Below are 20,740 nucleotides of genomic sequence, written 5' to 3' on the forward strand. Positions count from 1 at the left end.
GACCTGACCAATACCGCCATACTGTGACTGGATAACACTGCCACACCAGACCTGACCAATACCGCCATACTGTGACTGGATAACACTGCCACACCAGACCTGACCAATACCGCCATACTGTGACTGGATAACACTGCCACACCAGACCTGACCAATACCGCCATACTGTGACTGGATAACACTGCCATACCAGACGTGACCAATACCGCCATACTGTGCTGGATAACACTGTCATACAAGACCTGACCAATACCGCCATACTGTGACTGGATAACACTGCCATACCAGACCTGACCAATACCGGCAAACTGTGACTGGGTAACACCGCCACACCAGTCCTGACCAATACCACCATACTGTGACTGGATAACACCATCATATTAGACCTGACCAATACTGCCATACTGTGACTGGATAACACCGCTATACCAGACCTGACCAATACCACCATACCGTGACTGGATAACACCGCCACACCAGACCTGACCAATACCGCCATACTGTGACTGGATAACACCCCCATACCAGACATGACCAATACCGACACACTGTGACTGAATAACACTGCCATACGGGTAAATACAACCCTGCAGGTATACAGGACACTACAGGTATACAGGACCCCAAAACTATACACTACAAGTGCACGGGACCTCCACAAAACTATATACTACAGGTATACAGGACCCCAAACTTTACACTACAGGTTTACAGGACCCCAAAACTATATACTACAGGTATACAGGACCTCCACCAACTATATACTACAGGTATACAGGACCCCAAACTATACACTACAGGTATACAGGACCCCAAAACTATACACTACAGGTATACAGGAACTCCACCAACTATATACTACAGGTATATAGGACCCCAAACTACACACTACAGGTATACAGGACCTCAAAACCATACACTACAGGTATACAGGACCTACACCAACTCTATAATACAGGTATACAGCACCTTCACCAACTCTATACTACAAGTATACAGGACCCCAAATATACTACAGGTATACAGGAACTCCACCAGCTATATACTACAGGTATATAGGACCCCAAACTATACACTACAGGTATACAGGACCTCCACCAACTCTATACTATAGTTATACAGGACCCTCAAACTATTTACTACAGGTATACAGGACCCCCGAACTATATACTACAGGTATACAAGACCTCCACCAATTATACACTACAGGTATCCAGGACCCTCAAACTATAAACTACAGGTATAGAAGACCTCCACCAACTATACATTACAGGTATACAGCACCAACTATATACTACAGGTATACAGGACCCCCGAACTATACAGTACAGGTATACAGGACCTTCACCAACTGTACACTGCAGGTATACAGGACCTCCCTCAACTATACACTATAGGTATACAGCCCCCCCAACTATGCACTACAGATATGCGAGACCCCTAAAAACTATACATTGTGGGTATACAGAACCCCTCCAACTATGCACTACAAGTATACACTAATTCCACTGATTAACTCAGATGAAACAATACCTTTAGCTTGGCCTCCTGGGCACCTTAGAACAAATCAAATTAACACACTGACACTTTATACCCGGGCAGCGCCGGTTACATTTTTTTAGTCTTTAATATAATTAAGAAACTCTGAGTACTCCTAGGGTGCCCTTTGCCTCCGCCGGATAGCTGTGATTTTTCTATCTGCTTTTAGCCATTTGTATTTCTCCTTGTGGATGGTGAATTTATTAATAATTTCTCACGTCATAAAAAAAAAAAAAAAAATGTGCAAGGCTTAAAAATTGTCTACAACATTTTTGTCTAAAAAACAAATAAAATGTATTCGCCTGCTCCGGACCAGACATTGGCCTGCGTCAGTAGGTGCAAATTTTTACCCACATGATAAATAAGGCACAAATTCAGGATTAGGTCAATACACAAATCAGATTATTAAAAAAAATTGCATCTAATCATTATTCATGGGTTAGCATACAGGTTAGACCAAAAAAATGGCGGCAACCAACACTTATTCACCGAAAAATAGGCGCAAAGCCATTGATAACTGTCCCCCTTTATGTACTAGTCTTGTTTGACACCATATAGACCTATGCATTCGCATGGACTGTAATTCTGGTCCATGCACGGGTGATGCGATATGGACCGGAGTTCAGATCTTACTTCATCATCATTTATGGGAGCTCCGAATCTGTTTACGGGGGCCTTCACACACACCGGATCCGCTGTGGGTTTCACGCTGCGGATTCGCTGTGAAATCCGCTGGGGATCCAGTGTCAGTGCTTCCCTATGAGAATTGACATCCCGCTGCGTGTATGTAAGTTAACCCCCGGTGGCCAGAGAATATATCACCTCCTCCCCACTTTGGCTTGCTTCGGGTGTTTTCGGCAGGACGTCCCGCTCAGCCAATCCCGCTCATTCCACAAAGGAAGCCATGCTCCATGATTGATCAATATGCAGTGTTTCATCAAAACAACATGGTAATACAATATTTTAACTCAGCAACTGAGTCTTTTTTCAAAGAAATGGAAATGCAGGAAGTGATCACCAGGGAGCAGAATGCTTGACAAATCCTTTAAAGGGATACTTCAAAGAAAACAATAAAGTAAATTTCTTTTTACATTTTATATTTACTATGTAAAAACCTTAACCCTTCCAGTACTTACCAGCTGCTGTATGTCCTGCAGGAAGTGGTGTATTCTTTCCAGTCTGACACAGCGCTCTCTGCTGCCACCTCTGTCCATGTCAGGAACTGTCTAGAGCAGGAAAGGTTTTCTATGGGGATTTGCTGCTGCTCTGGACAGTTCCTGACATGGACAGAGGTGGCAGCAGAGAGCACTGTGTCAGACTGGATAGAATACACCACTTCCTGTAGGACATACAGCAGCTGATAAGTACTGGAAGGGTTAAGGTTTTTTTTTTAAATAGAAGTAATTTACAAAACTTTCTGGCACTAAGTTCACATTTTCTAGATTTACATTTTTTATGGCATTAAAATCAAGTGCAAGTTCCTGCAAGTTTTTTTATCTTTTTTTTTTTTTTTTTTTTCCCCCAAAAAAGCAGGGGGGGAAACAGAATTTTCCAGCATTTTTTGCATAAGAAATGGCTGTTTTGGCAGAATACAGAAAAGTGAATGTGCACATGGCCACATAACTGACACACACACAACCCTATAAAGCCTCACCCTAATATATTATCGTCTATGTAAACTATATTTTGTTCTGTGTAAGCTTTAGTTTAGTAAACTGACATGACTGTGTTTAGCATCTTGCATAAAGACATCAAAAGAAAGCAAATGTGTGTGTTATCGGGCTAACAGCGGGGGGTTAGGCAGCCGAATACTGAGAGAACACAAATGCCGCTATTTGTGGTTGAGCCGCTCTTCAAATAAAAAACCTCCAGATGCGGCTTAGAGCTCGGGAGGAAAGAAGCCGGGAACTATTAATGGCTCATGGTCCGCTGCTCTCTGACCGGCAGATGTTTGCTGCAAAACTCTGTGTAACATTAAAAGAAGTATTAAATAAGACAGACCAGAGATTGGTGCAGTTAGGCTTACATCAGGTTATGAAGCCTTCCCAATAACTAGCACTGGTGTAACGGGCAATGGGCGGGGTCTCACCGGTTTGGCATTGGGTTATTTCCAGGAGCAAAGTCCATGTACCTTCTAGATTTTCATCCTTGATCCTGTGCCAAGTTATATGAATTTTTAAATAGACAACAGTATTAACCGACCCCCCATCATGCCACATACCCCCCCCCCATCATGCCACATACCTCCCGTCATGCCACATACCCCCCGTCATGCCACACACCACCCGTCATGCCACATACCCCCCGTCATGCCACATACCCCCCGTCATGCCACATACCGCCCGTCATGCCACATACCCCCCGTCATGCCACATACCTCCGTCATAGTATCCACATAAATAGCTTTTACCTATAATGGAGCATTGAAGCCAAGTCAAGTTGCCGATCTACCACTTCTGGCAAATGTTGCCTTGCTCCTACAGTCTCCTCTCCACTGTGTCTCAAATTCTCTTTTACCATTGATTTAATGGGATTTCTCAAGCGCAATCCTCCATCCACCCAAAGAATTGACATATCCATTCTTTGAGATTATGGTGAATTGCGCCTGAGAAATCCCATTGAATCAATGGTACAGGCAGAATTTCAAGCGGAGTCCATGGCACAAACTCTGCTTGAAATTCCTTGCTGATTCCGTATTGTGAACATACCCTTAGCACAAGGGGGGCCGATGACCTCCCAAAATGGACATAAACTTTCTGTGCTGAACAAATCACGGCAGTGATACATGTACAATGACTTTCGGGCAGCACTGTGCACAATAGTCATTTCTTAACATTATGTCCATTTTGAAATTAGCGCTTAAATATTTTAATACAGAATGGAACTAATGATGGCGCACAAGGCTATAATTCTATTCCCCCCACCCTCACCCTATCTATGGAAGTAGGTGTAGGAGGTGGCCTGTGTTTGTTGTTTGACTGCCTGTAATAGAGACCATGAAGCTCTTCATTCAGGAGACAAAGTACAAATCTCTGGCACTTTCTGGCACCTGTTGGTTGAAGAATTTTATGGGTGAACTAGAAATTTAAATATATTGTAAAGGAATGTCATAATTGCAATTATAAATAAAAGGGAACATTGAATGTTATTAGCTTTATGTATACATGGAGAATGATCAGCGATTATGTTGGCAGATGCTGACAGATTGTTTTCTTATATCTACAGCTCACTATAAGTTATATTGATGTGAAGATGACCTCTCCCATGCGTCAGATGCAGTGTCAGCGCCAGTACTGCTTCACCTGTGATTGTAATCGCTGTGTGTCAAAGGATAAGGTACAGTAGAAGTCACTATGTCCTTACTGTTAATTATGTTATTAAAGAGCTTTTCAATAAGAGATCCCAAACAATAACAGATCCCGTACTTACCGCTTTGCTTCCCGGCAGCTGCTGCTGTCACATCTTCCGGTCCCAGCTGTGTTTCCATACTCTTGGTTTCTGATGATGTTGCATTCCCCCACTCAGTTCTGTCAGTCTAAGCAGGACATTATCAGAAGCTGCTAGAATGGGAACTCAACCAGGACTGGAGGACCTCACAGCGGGAGGGAGTGAGGATGGTAAGTATTCTTTTATTATTCTGTGGCCTGTTCTATGTTTCTGTTTGCCTGTGAAACCCATTTAAAGGTTTCTTTTTCCCAATATTGCATAGTGATGGAATGCCAGTAGTATATGTTATGATTGATAACGGATGGGGATTTGCCTATCATGATACCTGTTATCGACAGAATGAAGGGCTGTAGCTTTAGTTTAAAGGCCCTATTCCACGGAACGATTATCGGCCAATAATCGTCCCGTGCAATAGGAGGCAACGATCAGCCAACATCATTCATGTCGGCTGATCGTTGAAGTAGTTTGTCTTTCAACATGTTGAAAGACAGATGACTTATATAGCAGTGATCTGCTGCCGGCGCTCCGTGGAATAGGAGCAGCAGCAGCAGACCGCCACTATATCCTATGGGCTGCCCAGACGATCAGCATATACTGTAGGTGCAATCACCGATCCCCTTACTACTTTTCTACTTGTCTACGCTGCTATTAGCTCCAGTTTTTACAAATGATCCCAGTTTTACAGCATGGCACCTGGACAGGAAACTACATCTCCCAGCACGCACTGCACCTCAGAGCCAAATGCAGGGTACCTGCCCCTGTCCTCTATTATCTGCCCACCATAAGATTTATCTGCTTCTGCTTTGCACAGTAAACATAGTATCTACTGTATCTATCTTTACGTCTATCTAGCTTTTCATCTACATAGATACATTACAGAAGGGAGGGATGAAACAACAGTGTCTCCTTTCCCCTATACTACTCCGGAGAGGCTGTTGTTTCCCTGCTCTTGGCCAGGTGATCACTGTATGATGTGAGTAGTGGGCGGGGTTACAGATGAGGTGTTACAGCTTGCCTGGCAACGGAAGAGCCAGAAATCATGTGACCTCTGTCTCAGAAGGGAGGGCAGAGGAGACAGAGTGGAGCAGACTGTGAGGCAATTTATCAACTTCAGGCTGTGAGTCAGGATGTGCTGCAGACAAACAGACCAATAACTGTAAGAGAAACCTACTGCACACAAGCTTAGACAAAATTACATAAATTTCCGTGTGCAGCTTGGCCTGCTGGGATTTTCTGACTGTCAGACCAAATGCCGGTCTTTGTACATGTGGGCCAACGTGTCTATAAGGAAAGTAATGGCACATTGGGAAATACATTCTGGTATTTGGGTAATTACGATAATTCTTTCATTGATTCTAATAAAACGTTGTATTTTGTTCTAAAACAAATTGACGTTTCCCATTTTGTTGGGGTATGAAAAACTGAGGGGAGAATATAGCAAGTAATTACAATGTCACATTTGAGGCAATAACATAATAATCAGAGTTGCTGTTTTTCAAAGGAGAAAACCCATTAATTATACAGCTGCTGCTTCCTCCCTATTAAGCTGATTTCTTCCTCGCCTCAAAAACTCCACGCATTAAATATTCAATCTTTCTATATTGTGAAGAACATTACCATTTACTGAATAATACAATATTTATTGCAAACCTACAGATTAGACGTACATTAGATTCCTTATTTTGTCATATGTCTCATTTAATAAAAAAATCTGTGAGAGCACATTATAAGGGCAGGTTGTGATGAGCATAATAATGTGTATTATCATAGGCATAATGGAGCTAGCTAGCTAGTCTGTGACTTAAAGGGGTATTCCACTCAATCATAACTTTTGATATTTGATATATTTTGATATTTGAGACTAACAGTTCCTTCCATACTTGATATTACCTATTCAGTCTCCTTCCCCCAGTTCTCAGCTGCTGCTTTCTGCTGAAGACACTAAAATCTGTTTGTGATCTGTTCTCTCTGTCTCCCCCTCCTCCCTCCCTTCTAAGACAGCTGATGTAGACAGTGTTCCTGACTGACTTTATCTGCAACTTTGTAGCTTCTTTGTAATGCTGGGACTGTTAATCACAGTGAATTTATTAGCTACTTGACTTCCGATGAACCCTCCCAGCCTTATAAAGATGTTACAATGTTGCAGATAAAGCCAGTCGGGGTCTTGTTTACATCAGTCTTGGAATGTAAGGGGGAGACAGAAAGAAAAACCCAAACACAGATTTTTGTGTTTTCAGCAGAAAGCAAAAACGCAAAACTAAGGAGACTAAATAGATAATAAAAAGTATGGAAGGTATTGTTAGTCACATTGTAGTGTTCTCTCCCTCCCTCAATGTAACCATTTCCTTGTTGTGACGCTGCTCAGTAACAACAGTGGCAGCCCTAATATCACCTTGTCTCTACTGTGAAGAGGTAATTTAGTAAAATCATGCAGGTTTTTAAAAATCTTGTAAAAGGACAAGTACATTTTAAAGAGACTGTGTCATCAGAACATACCCCATGACTTACAGCAATTATTCTATGAATAATCGGAGGAGTGAAGCTAATGGAAAACAACATAATGAGTGTCGGGGGATCATGGGTAAGAACCTAGAACAGTTCTGTTCTGTTTTAATCAAGACTGTCTTGAGTTCCCCTTTAAGGCTTTGGGCCTGGTAGATAGCACTGCACAGCATAGAATCACTAAGGTGTGGCAATCATTAAATCATTCAATCAATAAATAATAATCAATTTGTAAATACTAAGTGATTGTATCTAGGAACTATTCCTACTTTATTTACTAGCACTTATAGATACATTTTATATCTCGTGGTATTGATTTTTATCCATCATCCATTGCTAAAATATTTTGGCAGCTTAACACATGTGGTAGTAGATTTACACTTAAAGTGTACCTGTAGTTATAACTTGTATAACCTAAATCAACTGTAGATGTGATATAGAGCAAGTTTGCAATTTACATTTATTATTTATTTTAGTCTTCATGGAAAACACAGCGCTTCCTGTGTTCTGACTCTTTTTTTGAAAAAAAAAGTCTAAACACAGGAAGTCCCGTGTTTCCCAGGTCATCTGCACTCACAGAGAAGGCAGCCATGTGATTGATGGACACATTGAGCTGAGGCTCTCTGTAATGGCCGGCACATTATGTGTTTAGTCTCTCTTTTTCAACTAGCGCAAGACTAAAAAGCTTCAGGAGACTGGACCTGGATGAAGTAAGTATAGCTGTTATATAGCAGCCTTCTGGAGACTGGACCTGGATACAGTAAGTATAGCTGTTATATAGCTGCCTTCAGGAGACTGGACCTGGATACAGTAAGTACAGCTGTTATATAGCTGCTTTCAGGAGACTGGACCTGGATACAGTAAGTATAGCTGTTATATAGCTGCCTTCAGGGGACTGGACCTGGATACAGTAAGTATAGCTGTTATATAGCTGCCTTCAGGAGACTGGACCTGGATACAGTAAGTATAGCTGTTATATAGCTGCCTTCAGAAGACTGGATACAGTAAGTATAGCTGTTATATAGCAGCCTTCAGGAGACTGGACCTGGATACAGTAAGTATAGCTGTTATATAGCTGCCTTTAGGAGACTGGACCTGGATACAGTAAGTATAGCTGTTATATAGCTGCCTTCAGGAGACGACCTGGAAACAGTAAGAATAGCTGTTATATAGCTGCCTTCAGGAGACTGGACCTGGATACAGTAAGTATAGTTGTTATATAGCTGCCTTCAGGAGACTGGACCTGGATACAGTAAGTATAGCTGTTATATAGCTGCCTTCAGGAGACTGGACCTGGATACAGTAAGTATAGCTGTTATATAGCAGCCTTCAGGAGACTGGACCTGGATACAGCAAGTATAGTTGTTATATAGCTGCCTTCAGGAGACTGGACCTGGATACAGTAAGTATAGCTGTTATATAGCTGCCTTCAGGAGACTGGACCTGGATACAGTAAGTATAGCTGTTATATAGCTGCCTTCAGGAGACTGGACCTGGATACAGTAAGTATAGCTGTTATATAGCAGCCTTCAGGAGACTGGACCTGGATATAGTAAGTATAGCTTTGTTTTTTATTTCACATATACTGTTGATTTACATTTTGAAAGAACAACAAGGACACTTTAACAAAGGATTTTCTACTGCATTGAATAAAATTAAACCAAAGCAGGACCAGACATTACAGTTCTGTATTACCATTGCTTTACCAATCCACAGCTGTCGTCATTAATATGTATTACATCCTAACTTCTTGTCAGCTTCTATTTCAGAAAGTCGGTCACTGACTAGTAGCATGTAGCATACACAATTAGACAGCCAGAAAAACTGATCAGGTTTGTGTGTGCCCTTTAACCTCAGCATTCTGCCTTATTCTGCAGAAGTGACACCGGCCGTCACCATGCTGACACATACGCTGTCTAACTACTGCATTGGCCAAACCTAATAAATTACCAAATTGATTGGAAAAAAATCTACTTTGACCAAAGCGCAGAGAATTCACACAGAAAAGACAGCTGATACATAAACTGTGGAGTTCATACAGCTTGACATGTCTACAAATAATACATCCGACTTCATTTAGAATGTATTAACACCCTTACAATTAGCAATCTCTGCAGTATAATTATCAGGACGTTGATAGCCGTGGCGAGGCTACGAACACATTTACATATGCTATCTCTCCCTACCTTGTAATTATAAGCAAGGGCACTTTTTGGTTGGAAGTTTTTAACACCAATATTCTCAATTTGTTAGGGTACAAGCATCGTCAAATGCAAACCTATATTAATCTGTAACTGTCCAGTCAATTATATGTATGAACTACAGTATACATAATGGGGGGACTTAAAGGGGTACTCTGGGAACATAAGAATGTATAATTACCGTTCCCCATACCCCTGCAGTGGCAAGTCAGCGAGCTAAACCACCACCAGATATCATTTACTCCTGGCCTGGAGGAAAGTACCTGCTCAGCTCAGCGACTGTAGTGGTGTCCGGCCCAGTCACTAACTTGTTGAGCCAGGTGCCATGTTGTGATGTTGCAGATGGATACTGGCAGGGGTCTGGGAGCGGGGACCGCCCTGCCAGTATCCCCCTGCAACATCACAACATGCACATGGCTCGACAAGTTAGTGACTGGGCAGGACTGTGGGGTACAGGAACTGGTAAGTATACATTCTTTATTATGTTCCCCGCACCCCCTACCTTCACTATATTTTTTGTTTTTGCTAAGAGCACCCCTTTAAGAAAACTTAAAGAGGATGTACCACCTAAACCCACTGATCGAACGGTGCTGGCAAGGGGAAACTGGTGCCGCGGTCCGTTTTTCGGACTGAGGCCCCGTTCCTGTGCACGGCGTCGTTCTATGCACCAGAACCGGCCGGCGCTCAAGCACTGGAGGCGGGCCGGGCAGCCCCCAGTGGGAGGGAATTCCCTCCCCTGTATGACGCGGCTCCCTCAGAATGAATGGAGCCGTGTCATACAGAGGAGGGAATTCCCTCCCACTGGGGGCGTTCCGGCCCGCCTTCAGTGCTTGAGCGGCTGGTTTCGGTGCATAGAACGACGCCGTGCACAGGAACGGGGCCTCGGTCCGAAAACGAACCGCGGTGCCGGCGGCGTTCGATCAGTGGGTTTAGGTTAAAGAGGATGTACCAGGTTTTACATCCTCTTTAAGGGGTTTCCAGCGTTAGAAATTTTTTATATACTGTTGCCCTGCTGGAGAAGGTAATAATCTTGTTATGCTTACCTCTCCCCGCCTCTCCGGTTTCATGTTGCAGAGTCTCCAGTGTCTCCTGATGACTTGAGCCACTACTTCTTCCAAGACGAATTAGTTTTGGAATGACAGCCCGCTCAGCCAATCACTGGTTGCGGTACTGTCCCGTTTCAGTCAGTGATTGGCTGAATGGGCTGTGAATCCTGAGAAGTGGTTCCGGCAATGGGGGACGCTGGAGACTCTGTATCAGGACACCAGGGGAGCGCGGAGAGGTAAGCATAAGATTTCATTATGTTCTCCAACAGGGCAGGATTATATAAAAAAAAGTTTGCTAATGCTGGATAACCCCTTTAAATGTAAAAGTCAGTATAATATCTTCACTATATCAAACTGGAGAAATGGAAGTAAAAAAAAAAAAAAACAGTAAAAAGGGGAGAAAAAATCCAGATGAGAACAAGAAGGACAAAGAACATTCAAAGGCTATTTTATTGATTAGTGTCACCCTTCTCCGATTCTATTGTGTAATGAATTGTGATGTTTTGGTTGTTCTTGCCGCGATTGACTGATTTTGTACACTCGGTATAGTGGCGACATATATTGATTTTTTTTTCCTCCCCCACTTTAAAGGATTTTCAATGCATCAACACTTTAAAGTGAAAATTTTAGTTCTAATTTCAGTGCCCTAAAACCAATCTGAACATGAGTGACGTTCACAAACAAACGAAACCAATTGGTTTTTATATTTTAGGAAAGAAAAAAAAACAGAATAGAAGCAATTCTAGTATTGTACTGAATGCAGAGCGGCCTTTTTATGAAATAAAAGGCAAAACCGTGATGTGTACTTAACCCTTAGTTTGCTGAGCTACATGGATGCATTTTCTGTTACAAATCTCAGCACGTTACTGCATAAAGATAAAGCTACTAAATAAAAATAAAGCAAAAAGGGGATATAAACCATAACGTAACATGCTACATTTATTGAGTTATCTTGTAATTTATATTCTGCTTGAATTTATATAGCTAAAATGAATGCCAGGCTGGTTTGCCTGATGTCCTGTCTTACATTAACCCCTTAAGGACCAGTCCAATTTTTGTTTTTGCACTTTCATTCCTCCTTTCTCGTGTTTAAAAGACCATAGCACTTACATTTTTTTCCCCCTACAGACCCACATTAGCCCTTAGTTTTTCCAATTCCAATTGCACTTTGAAAGGACTAACTTAATTTTTTTTTATTAAATATGCAGCAAATGAGAAAAAAAAATATTTGTGTAGTGAAATTGAAAAAAAGCTATATATATATTTTTTTTATTCCGGAGGGTTGTGTTTGTGTTAATGCTTTTTGACTGTTCTGACGTTTGCATTTAAATGGTTAATTTAAAGATAATGGTTAACATTTAAAGGGAATCTGTCGACCCGTCATAACCCTATTGGACATGGTACTTCTGGTTTATCTGTCCATGTAGCAAAAAACATGCAATTTTGAATGATAAGGAAGAAAGGTTTGGGATCCCTGGATTTCGTATTTACGCCGGCTTCTTAGACTGTTAAATAAAGTGATCTTTGGTTTACTGAAGGGATGGACAAAACAAAATCCCCCACTCCCACTTGTTCCCCTTTTCCCTTTTTATTTATTAAATTTTTTTTAATGTTGGTTCTTGCACTTGGTTTATATGAGATTGTTTAGAGATGAGCGAACCTGGAGCAGCTGGAGTCCATCCGAACCCGAGAGTTTGGCATTTGATTAGCGGTGGCTGCTGAAGTTGGATGAAGCCCTAAGGCTATGGGGAAAACATGGATATAGTCATTGGCTGTATCCATGTTTTCAAGGCAACCTTAGAGCTTTATCCAAGTTCAGCAGCCCCAGCTAATCAAATACCGAACTCTCGGGTTCGGATGGACTCCAGCATGCTCCAGGTTCGCTCATCTCTAATTATGTTGTGCAGGTTTTTGTCTTCGGTGGATTTGAGTATTTATATTAATGTGGTAATGGATGGTAATGTGGTATATAAGTATGTTATTCTGTTTTTTTTTTTTCCTGCAAATTTCAAAAATAAATAAAAAATAATGTAAACCAAATCTAGGAAAGAAAGGAGTTTCTCAGGAGTTTTCCTGCAACCAAGAAAAGAGAACATAATTCAGTTACCTTTTATTACTCTATTATTCTTGAAAAAAATCTTTAATCAATAAACCACTTTTTTTTTAATTATATAGTAGATGGCCGCAATCACTGAGGAACCAAATAACCATCTTCAGTCCCAGTTTGAAAATTACACCATGTATGGTTAGTTAGCTCTATAATAACTAGTATACCACTTGTGGGTATCTACAGATGACACAGTCCAGAAGATTTAAGAAGGTTGTTGTAGGTTTTTCCCTATTTGGATGTTATCCAGTTGTTTTTTTTTTTAACCAAGTCTCCTAATTTGGCGCACATCTTTGGCTAACTGTTGTGCATCAATAAAAAGTGCCACATTGCGCTCTAATTGAGTTTTAACCATTAACAGAGTTTACCTACACAATCGTGTTGTATTTTCTGAACACTTCAAGATTTGTAAAATAAATTTTTTTTTATGTAGGTCCCAGTTTTGAGAAGAAACAATAGACACCCACTTGAGTTAAAAATGCAGTTTAGTTGTTTTTTTTTTTTTAAAGTGACACTGTCACCCCTTTTTGTGCATTTTGACATCTCTACACAGGTGTAAAGGGTAAATTTAGCGGTTTTCATACCTTATTTCATATCATACGTCATGGTGCGTGTTCAAGTAAAAAGTCATCTTTTATCAACTGCAGATTATGTTAAGTGGACGGGGCCTCACGGCATTAGCGCCACTTAGCCCCGCCCACAATGCCACCGTTGGTCACGCCCCCTAAAAAGCCATTGGAACAGGCTGGCCTAAAGGTCTAGGCCCCACCCCCTCTAGGTCGGCCCACCAATGGCCGCCAAGGGGGCGTGGCAAACACGGTGTTGTGGGCGGGGCCATCTGGCGCTAAAGTCGCGAGGCCCCGCCCACTTAACACAATCTGAACTTCATAAAAGATCACTTTTTACTTGAACAAGCACCATGACGTATGATATAAAATAAGGTGTTAAAACTGCTAAATTTACCCTTTACACCTGTGTAGAAATGTCCGAATGCACAAAAGGGGACAGTGTCACTTTAAGGATTTCCTCTTTTGCCATAATTAGAGATGAGCGATCCAGCCTGCTTGAACCCCGATTTGGTCGCCACCGAACCAAACTTTTTTCACAGTTCACACAGGTTTCTCACCTGTCCACACTTCTCTGGTGTCTTCTTGTAGCTCTTTGGGTCCTGTCCCATCAGCCTCTCTAGTGAGGGTCCGCTCAGCCAATCGCAGGCTGACTGGGACGGGACAGCTGTCCAGCCTGTGATTGGTGAGTGGGCCTTCACCCAAGAAGAGGCACCCTGGGGGGAGCGCGGACATGTAAGTATTATGAGTGGCTTGTTAAAGTTCAGTGAACCTGCAGAATCGAAATTTTGACAAGTTTGCTCTTCTCTACTCATAATTTATTAGAATATCGGCATGAAAGCCGTCAGTAACCTGTTGGGATGTGATGCTATATTAAGTCTGAGCCACTATCTTAATTGCAGCTGTGAAAATGTAATTTATGTTCCCTGATGGTTCTGTAATGTGCTGTACCTTGAAAGAACAACAATGCACCTGTTAGAAGGATTAAAAAAACGGCTGTGAGGCCCCCCCCCCCCCCCCCCCCCCCCCGAAGAAATGCCACCACAACCATTACTGACCCACTGCCAAACTGCTCATGCTGAAGGATGTTGCAGGCAGCAGAACATTCTCCACGGTGTCTCCAGACTGTCACATGTGCTCAGTGTGAACATGCTCTCATCTGTGAAGAGCATAGGGTGCTGACTCTGGTGGTTTCTGGTTTTTGCAGGGCTCCTGTTTTTTCTTGCACAAAAAGTGACCAAAACAACATACAAAAAGGATGAGAACAGAGAAATGGTCTGTGGTCACCACCTGCAGAACCACCGCTCCTTTATAGGGTTTTCCGGTTGTTTCTACCTGCACAACAGCAAATGATTCACAATCATTGATGCTTCATAACTGAACAGGTTGATTTCACAGAAGTGTCATTGACTAGGGTTACATTATGTTGTTTAATATGCAAAAAGATCTGTGGAGCCTCAGTTATGAGTCTCAAAACACTAGATTAGCCAGAAACCCCTCCTGGGAAGGACCTAGCAAAAGGATGGCTCCTTTACGGAGAATACCAAAACCACAATATCAGGTGGCCCCTTCAGTCAATATCCAACTCAGTTACGAGTCTGAGGATATGACCAAGGAAATATCAAGGCCAGGTATCTATCCACAGACAGCTGTTTCGTGGTGTTGCCCCTCATCAGTGTGGAGCTGGTTACTGGCTAGGTGGGAGCAATGCCTAGTAGAGCCATATGGGAATGTAAACTAACCCACCATTCACAGCAAACGGTGGGCCCATTGGTCAGTGGACTGCAACTTTGTCCATCAGACCCAATTGACTTATAATGGGGTCTGTCATGTTCCAATCATCAAGGATAAGTGGTTATTTTTGCACTAGGGATGAGCACAGTTACAGTAGTGGCAAAATGCTTTGCCGGGTTTGGTGGTCAGCTTGTCAGTCAGCTGTCTTTAAACTCTGCAATGCTCCTGTTTGGGTGCCTGGAAAAGCTGGATCCAGTCCTGGGAAACTTTTCCCACTTTCCAGGATGGAATCCAGCTTTTCCTGTCAAAGGGTTCAAAGTGATTCGGCCCTACTGTAAATTCGCTCATCCCTAATTACTCACATTGACAGTAATACTGTATGGATTGAAATGCTCTGTATTATATTTAGATGCCATTACTTATGTAAATATCCATATAGCAGAACTAATGAATGGAGGTGGGTGTGATGCTTTATCTTTTCAGTAGAAAATCATTAGAATATTAAATTTCTACATCTAATGGGGAGATGATGTGACTTTGGAGGGATCCATTAAGCTCACACGTTGAGGTCTCAGTTCAGTTCTCTCTCAGGGTTGAAACAGTTCAAACAAATTTTCAAACAACATCTGAAGTTTGTAGATTTCGTTCTTCACATGAAATGAACTATTTTTGAACTTGCTATGATTAAATGTCTGTTTCTGGAAACTAGGTGAGCTTTGGAACATCAGATAAGAAACCAAGTCCTGGCATTGTAATTCCCTATGTATCGCTATAAAAAGAGCCACTGTATTTGATGTGCCTTCAAATAAATCCACACGGCATAGAAGTTTAATGGAAGCTAGGCCAAAGAAAACTTAGCCGTTTCAAAGAGAACACGTCTGACAGATTACTTGTTACACTCGGGTAATAAAGCGCAGTCACCGCCAGGGATTGTGTTAGGACCTGGATTTATATGGACTTGGGACGGAAGGGAAAGCAAACACTCCGCTAACCCTCTATCTAGAGATGTTTTTAATTTGCTCCAATAGCTGGAATACTCTCCATACTAATATGATCAGGTGACGATTTTCCCTACATACACATTCTATAGTGGTCATACATTAACTATTCTGAGTCAATATGAAGGAGACCTAGGACTATTAGGATGTAGGAAGAGATTTATCAAACATGGTGTAAAGTGAAACTGGCTCAGTCGCCCCTAGCAACCAATCAGATTCCACCTTTCATTTTCCAAAGAGTCTGTGAGGAATGAGAGGTGGAATCTGATTGGTTGCCGGGGGCGACTGAGCCAGTTTCACTTTACACCATGTTTGATAAATCTCCCCCGTAGTACGTATGAGCGAACCTTGGGCATGCTTGGGTTCATCCGACCCGAAAGCTCGGCATTTGATTACCGGTGGCTGAAGAAGTTGGATGCGTCCATAGGGAGTCCTGGAAAACCTGGATACAACCTATGGCCTATGTTTTCAAGGACTCCCAAACTCTTCAGCCACCGGTATCAAAATGCCGAACAATTGGGCTCTAGTTGTCGTCATCTTTACTCAGTATATATTGAGTATTTTAACACCATTTAACATCAAATTTTAACATTACATTATTTTTCACAGAATTTTTTTCAAGTGTACATAATGTCTAAATGACCTTTCCAGTAAAGGAAGCGTATATGTAAGTGTTAGGATAATAATTTTAGCACAGATTATGCAGTGTAATGTTAGGTACCACTTATCAATGCTGGTTAAACAACTGTGATGTAGTATGAAGTTCTTAAAAGAAGAAGAATAATTAGGGAGCCAAGACTGTATTGTATGTTGAGTCCACCCATACTTTCCAGTTGTGGAGAAATTTGGGAAAGAAGTTTAAAGACTCTGTCAGTCGGTATATGGCATCCTATCTCAGGGTAGCATAAACTAGTGACAGAGAAGCTGAACAGAATGATGTATCACTTACATTGTTCTTTGCAGCTGATCCAGAGAGATCCTCTTGAATTACATGGGCAATAAGTAGTCCTCTTCAATATGTGCATGAGCTCAGTAGTCCTGGATATTCATGAGAAGCAGAAAACTCCGCCCGCCAGCTTCTGATTGTAAGTTATCTATCCATGCTATGTATGGGCAGTCACCTGTCAATCAGCAGCTGGAGGACGGGGGGAGGGGTGTGGCAAGAATCCTATTCTCCTGCATATTAGGAGAATGGCTGATCAGAATGATGTAAGTAATACACCGATCTGTTCAGTATTTCTGTCACTAGTTTATGCTGCTCTTATTTAAGGCGGAATAAACTTGGTGACAGATTCCCTTTTTAATGGGTCAATTTTACATTCATATCAGTATTTGTTGTTGATATTACTCTGAATTTCCATAAGGGGCGTTGACGTTGGTGATTTCCAATATAGTTGTAGCTTAGCTCTTACAGAAACTAAGGTATGCGTTATCACTATATAAAAGTGGGGTGAGATAATTATTGGGTATCCAGAAATACCGTATAGTACTTTCCCAACTTTTCTCAACAGTCAGTATACCGATGGGCAATCCCATAAAATGTGACTTAAAAGTGTCACTGTCGTGAAAATTTTTTGTAGATTTTTTTTTTTTTTTTTGCAGAAATCAATAGTCCATGCGATTTTAAGAAACTTTGTAATTGGGTTTATTAGCCGAAAAGTGCATTTTTAACATAAAAAAGCAGTTTGAAGCTCTCCCCCCTGTCTTCATTGTTCTCCTATGAAGAGAGCTAAATAAAAGACCTAAACAGGACAACAAAGAGTTAATCTACAAATAAATCACCCTTTATCTCCTCTGACAGTCACCAGGACTGCTCTGAGCTCTGATTACAGCTGTCACCCAGCTCTGTGCCTGTAATCCTCTGTTATCTGCTTTGTGCTGTCGGCTAACTCCCTCCTCCCCCCTCCCCTCTCCATAGAACAGACTGGGTACGTCTGACGCAACAAGTCACAATTTCCTGATTTTTTTGCAGTGGATGGAAAAGAGGAGGGAGGGGGATGTGGGAAACGACTTTTTAAATGCAGATAATGGCATATTTGGCTAATAAACCTAATTAAAAAGTTTCTTAAAATCGCCTGGGCTATTGATTTCTGCAAAAAAAAAAGAAAAATTTGACAGTGACACTTTAAAGATCCCCTTTCATTATATCTCCAGCTGTTATCTGGGGAATAAAAAAGTAATGCTGGCAGTACTGAAGTGTAGTATTGGCAGTAGATTTAACACCATTTTAATACAGAATCATCATATGGCTATGTTTACACAACATCAAAAATAAAGAAAAGGCGGACAATTTTGAGATTTAAAATAACGTCAGTTTTTACCGCCATTTAACTGACTGCAATGGCAATGCATTGAAGTCAATGGGAATACGGACGTCCAATGCACACAGTGCATTCAATAACGGATGTTTTTAGAGCGGATGCAAAATAATGCGCTATCATTATTTTCGGACGTCTTTTGCAAACAGTGGATATTTTTCATTAGTTGTTCACACGTTTTTTCTTTTGTCACCATTTTTACTATTAAATTCAATGGACTTTTTAATTAAGACCCCCCCAAAGTCCAATTAGTAACCCGAACTAGAATAATGTACCAACAGCCGTCATTGCACTGGGAGGCCAGGCTGCTGTATTACGTCCGTTATTTTAGCCTCAAAATGATGAACGTCATTTTAAACGGAGCTGAAAAAACGTAGTGTGAACATAACCTTACTATGATTTTCAGGATGTATAAATGCAGGGGCGTAACTAGGATTCATGGGGCCCCATAGCAAAAAAAAAGTATGGACCCCATGAATCCTAGTGTCTAGGGCAGGGGTCGGGAACCTATGGCTCACAAGCAGATGTGGCTCTTTTGATGGCCGCAGCTGGCCCGCAGCTTGTTTACAGATGCTGGGCAGGAGTGTGGCGCGTGGATTACCACAAAAAAAGGAGCCATTATTTAATTTAGTTACAAACAGATTGTATGGTTCTTGCGGAATTACATTTTTAAAAAATTGGCGTTCATGGCTCTCTCAGTCAAAAAGGTTCCCTCGTTCTAGGGGGTAGTGTATGGGAGAGCAACCCCCACCACCACCACCCACCCCCGTGGGGTGGCGCTCAGAACAGCTCTCTCAACACGCTGTCCGTGGGTGGGAAGGGTGGTCTGTGAGAGCCGTCTGGGGCAGGGTTATGTTCTCTGAGCACAGGGGGGGGGCGATGTTGTTTGAAAGCCATCCGAGAGGGGGGGTTCAAAGAGCCACTCCGAGCGCCGCCTGGGTAGGGAGGAGTTGCCAGCCAGTCATTGATGCAGCTGGAGGGGTGAGCTCTCAGCTAGCTGAACTTGCAGATAGTACCATGGAGGCAGGCCATGCTCGGCAGGGCCCCGTAGCAGCTGTGTGGTCTGCCTCCATGGTAGCTACACCACTGCATACATGCACAAGATATGTATCATGCCATTAAAACATTTTTTTGATGGTCGAAGACTAACCATATAGAGGGGAGTTCACCACCCCTTAAAGTATGTGAGAAGATCAACCATTCTGCCGCCAAGCTAATAGAATACAACAAGATGCCTTTTACTTCATTACAATGAAGACTACAGAAAGTACTAATAACATTTCAAATGAGTTCAGAGGAAACCGTAATTCTTTATCGTATTTTCCATCAATCGCCTAGTGCTTAGTATTACAGTGCCACAGGCTTAGCAGACATTGTATCAGCTATGATTTGCAATTAGGGAGATGCACAAAGTGAATGTTATTTTACTGTACTCCACCGGAATCACACACCTGAGAATGTTTTATTACACAGGTGATATTTGACATTTTTAAAAGGATTTAATACATCCCCTTAGGAACCATGTAGGCCTATAAAGTTTAATTGCTCGGAATAAGAAAAAAAAAAGCAGCACAAACAAAGTGGAATTTTATTCTTCTTTCCTAAAACCTTTCCATTATCTGAGAAGTAGAGCGAGATGGCTGCAGCTTTATACAATAGAGACATCACCATCAAACAATGTGTTAACCTGTCAAGACACATTCCAAAAATACTTTGTCATTCTCCTCAGTGCTGTGGGCACATACCAGTCATACCCCGCCGCACCGAAAATCGAAGACCAGGTGCTTCACGGATTACATGGGATTCTGACTACTAAGGATTCTGTAATTACTCACAGCCATACAATACAGAGCAAGGAAGGTCTTCTAATTATTCTGACAATTGATATTGAGTCATTAAATGTACCCAGCCCATTATCAGCCACCCACTTAAAATCCTATAGATGAACAACGTACATATAACCAATAAAAATGGTTAAGACTCACTGTAAATTGGTGGAGATAAATTGGCCATAGACACCACCGACATCGCTATTGCCTGTGTAATCCAGCCCTTACCGCAGCCACAAGGGTCAAAGATTCTGAACGAAGGTTTACCCATCTTCTGTCGGTAACTCCTTTTATGGTATATTCACACACAACGGATCCTCAGTGGATTTCTGCTGCAGAGCCTTAAAGGGGTAGTGCGGCGCTAAGAAAATATTCACAAAATAACACACATTACAAAGTTATGTTATGTATGTGAGTGGCTCCCTTTCCGTGTTTCCCGACCCCTGCCCGTGT

At 41.9% G+C, this 20,740-nt stretch overlaps 1 protein-coding gene across 5 annotated transcripts in view; it reads left to right on the top strand.

The window, feature by feature from the left end:
* The window catches only part of SMYD3 (SET and MYND domain containing 3), a 321,585-nt gene that overhangs the window by 209,520 nt on the left and 91,325 nt on the right, over positions 1-20,740 (top strand). For all 5 annotated transcript variants that reach the window (XR_011360226.1, XM_069954265.1, XM_069954263.1 and 2 more), the window contains exon 8: positions 4,765-4,875. Coding sequence is in view for 4 of the 5 variants with exons in the window: in XM_069954265.1 (XP_069810366.1) it covers positions 4,765-4,875 (111 nt within the window). In the remaining variant the exon portion in view is untranslated. The remainder of the gene's footprint in view (positions 1-4,764; positions 4,876-20,740) is intronic.

Source organism: Dendropsophus ebraccatus, chromosome 15 (genome assembly GCF_027789765.1).
Source record: "Dendropsophus ebraccatus isolate aDenEbr1 chromosome 15, aDenEbr1.pat, whole genome shotgun sequence".
NCBI classification, from domain to species: Eukaryota; Metazoa; Chordata; class Amphibia; order Anura; family Hylidae; genus Dendropsophus; species Dendropsophus ebraccatus.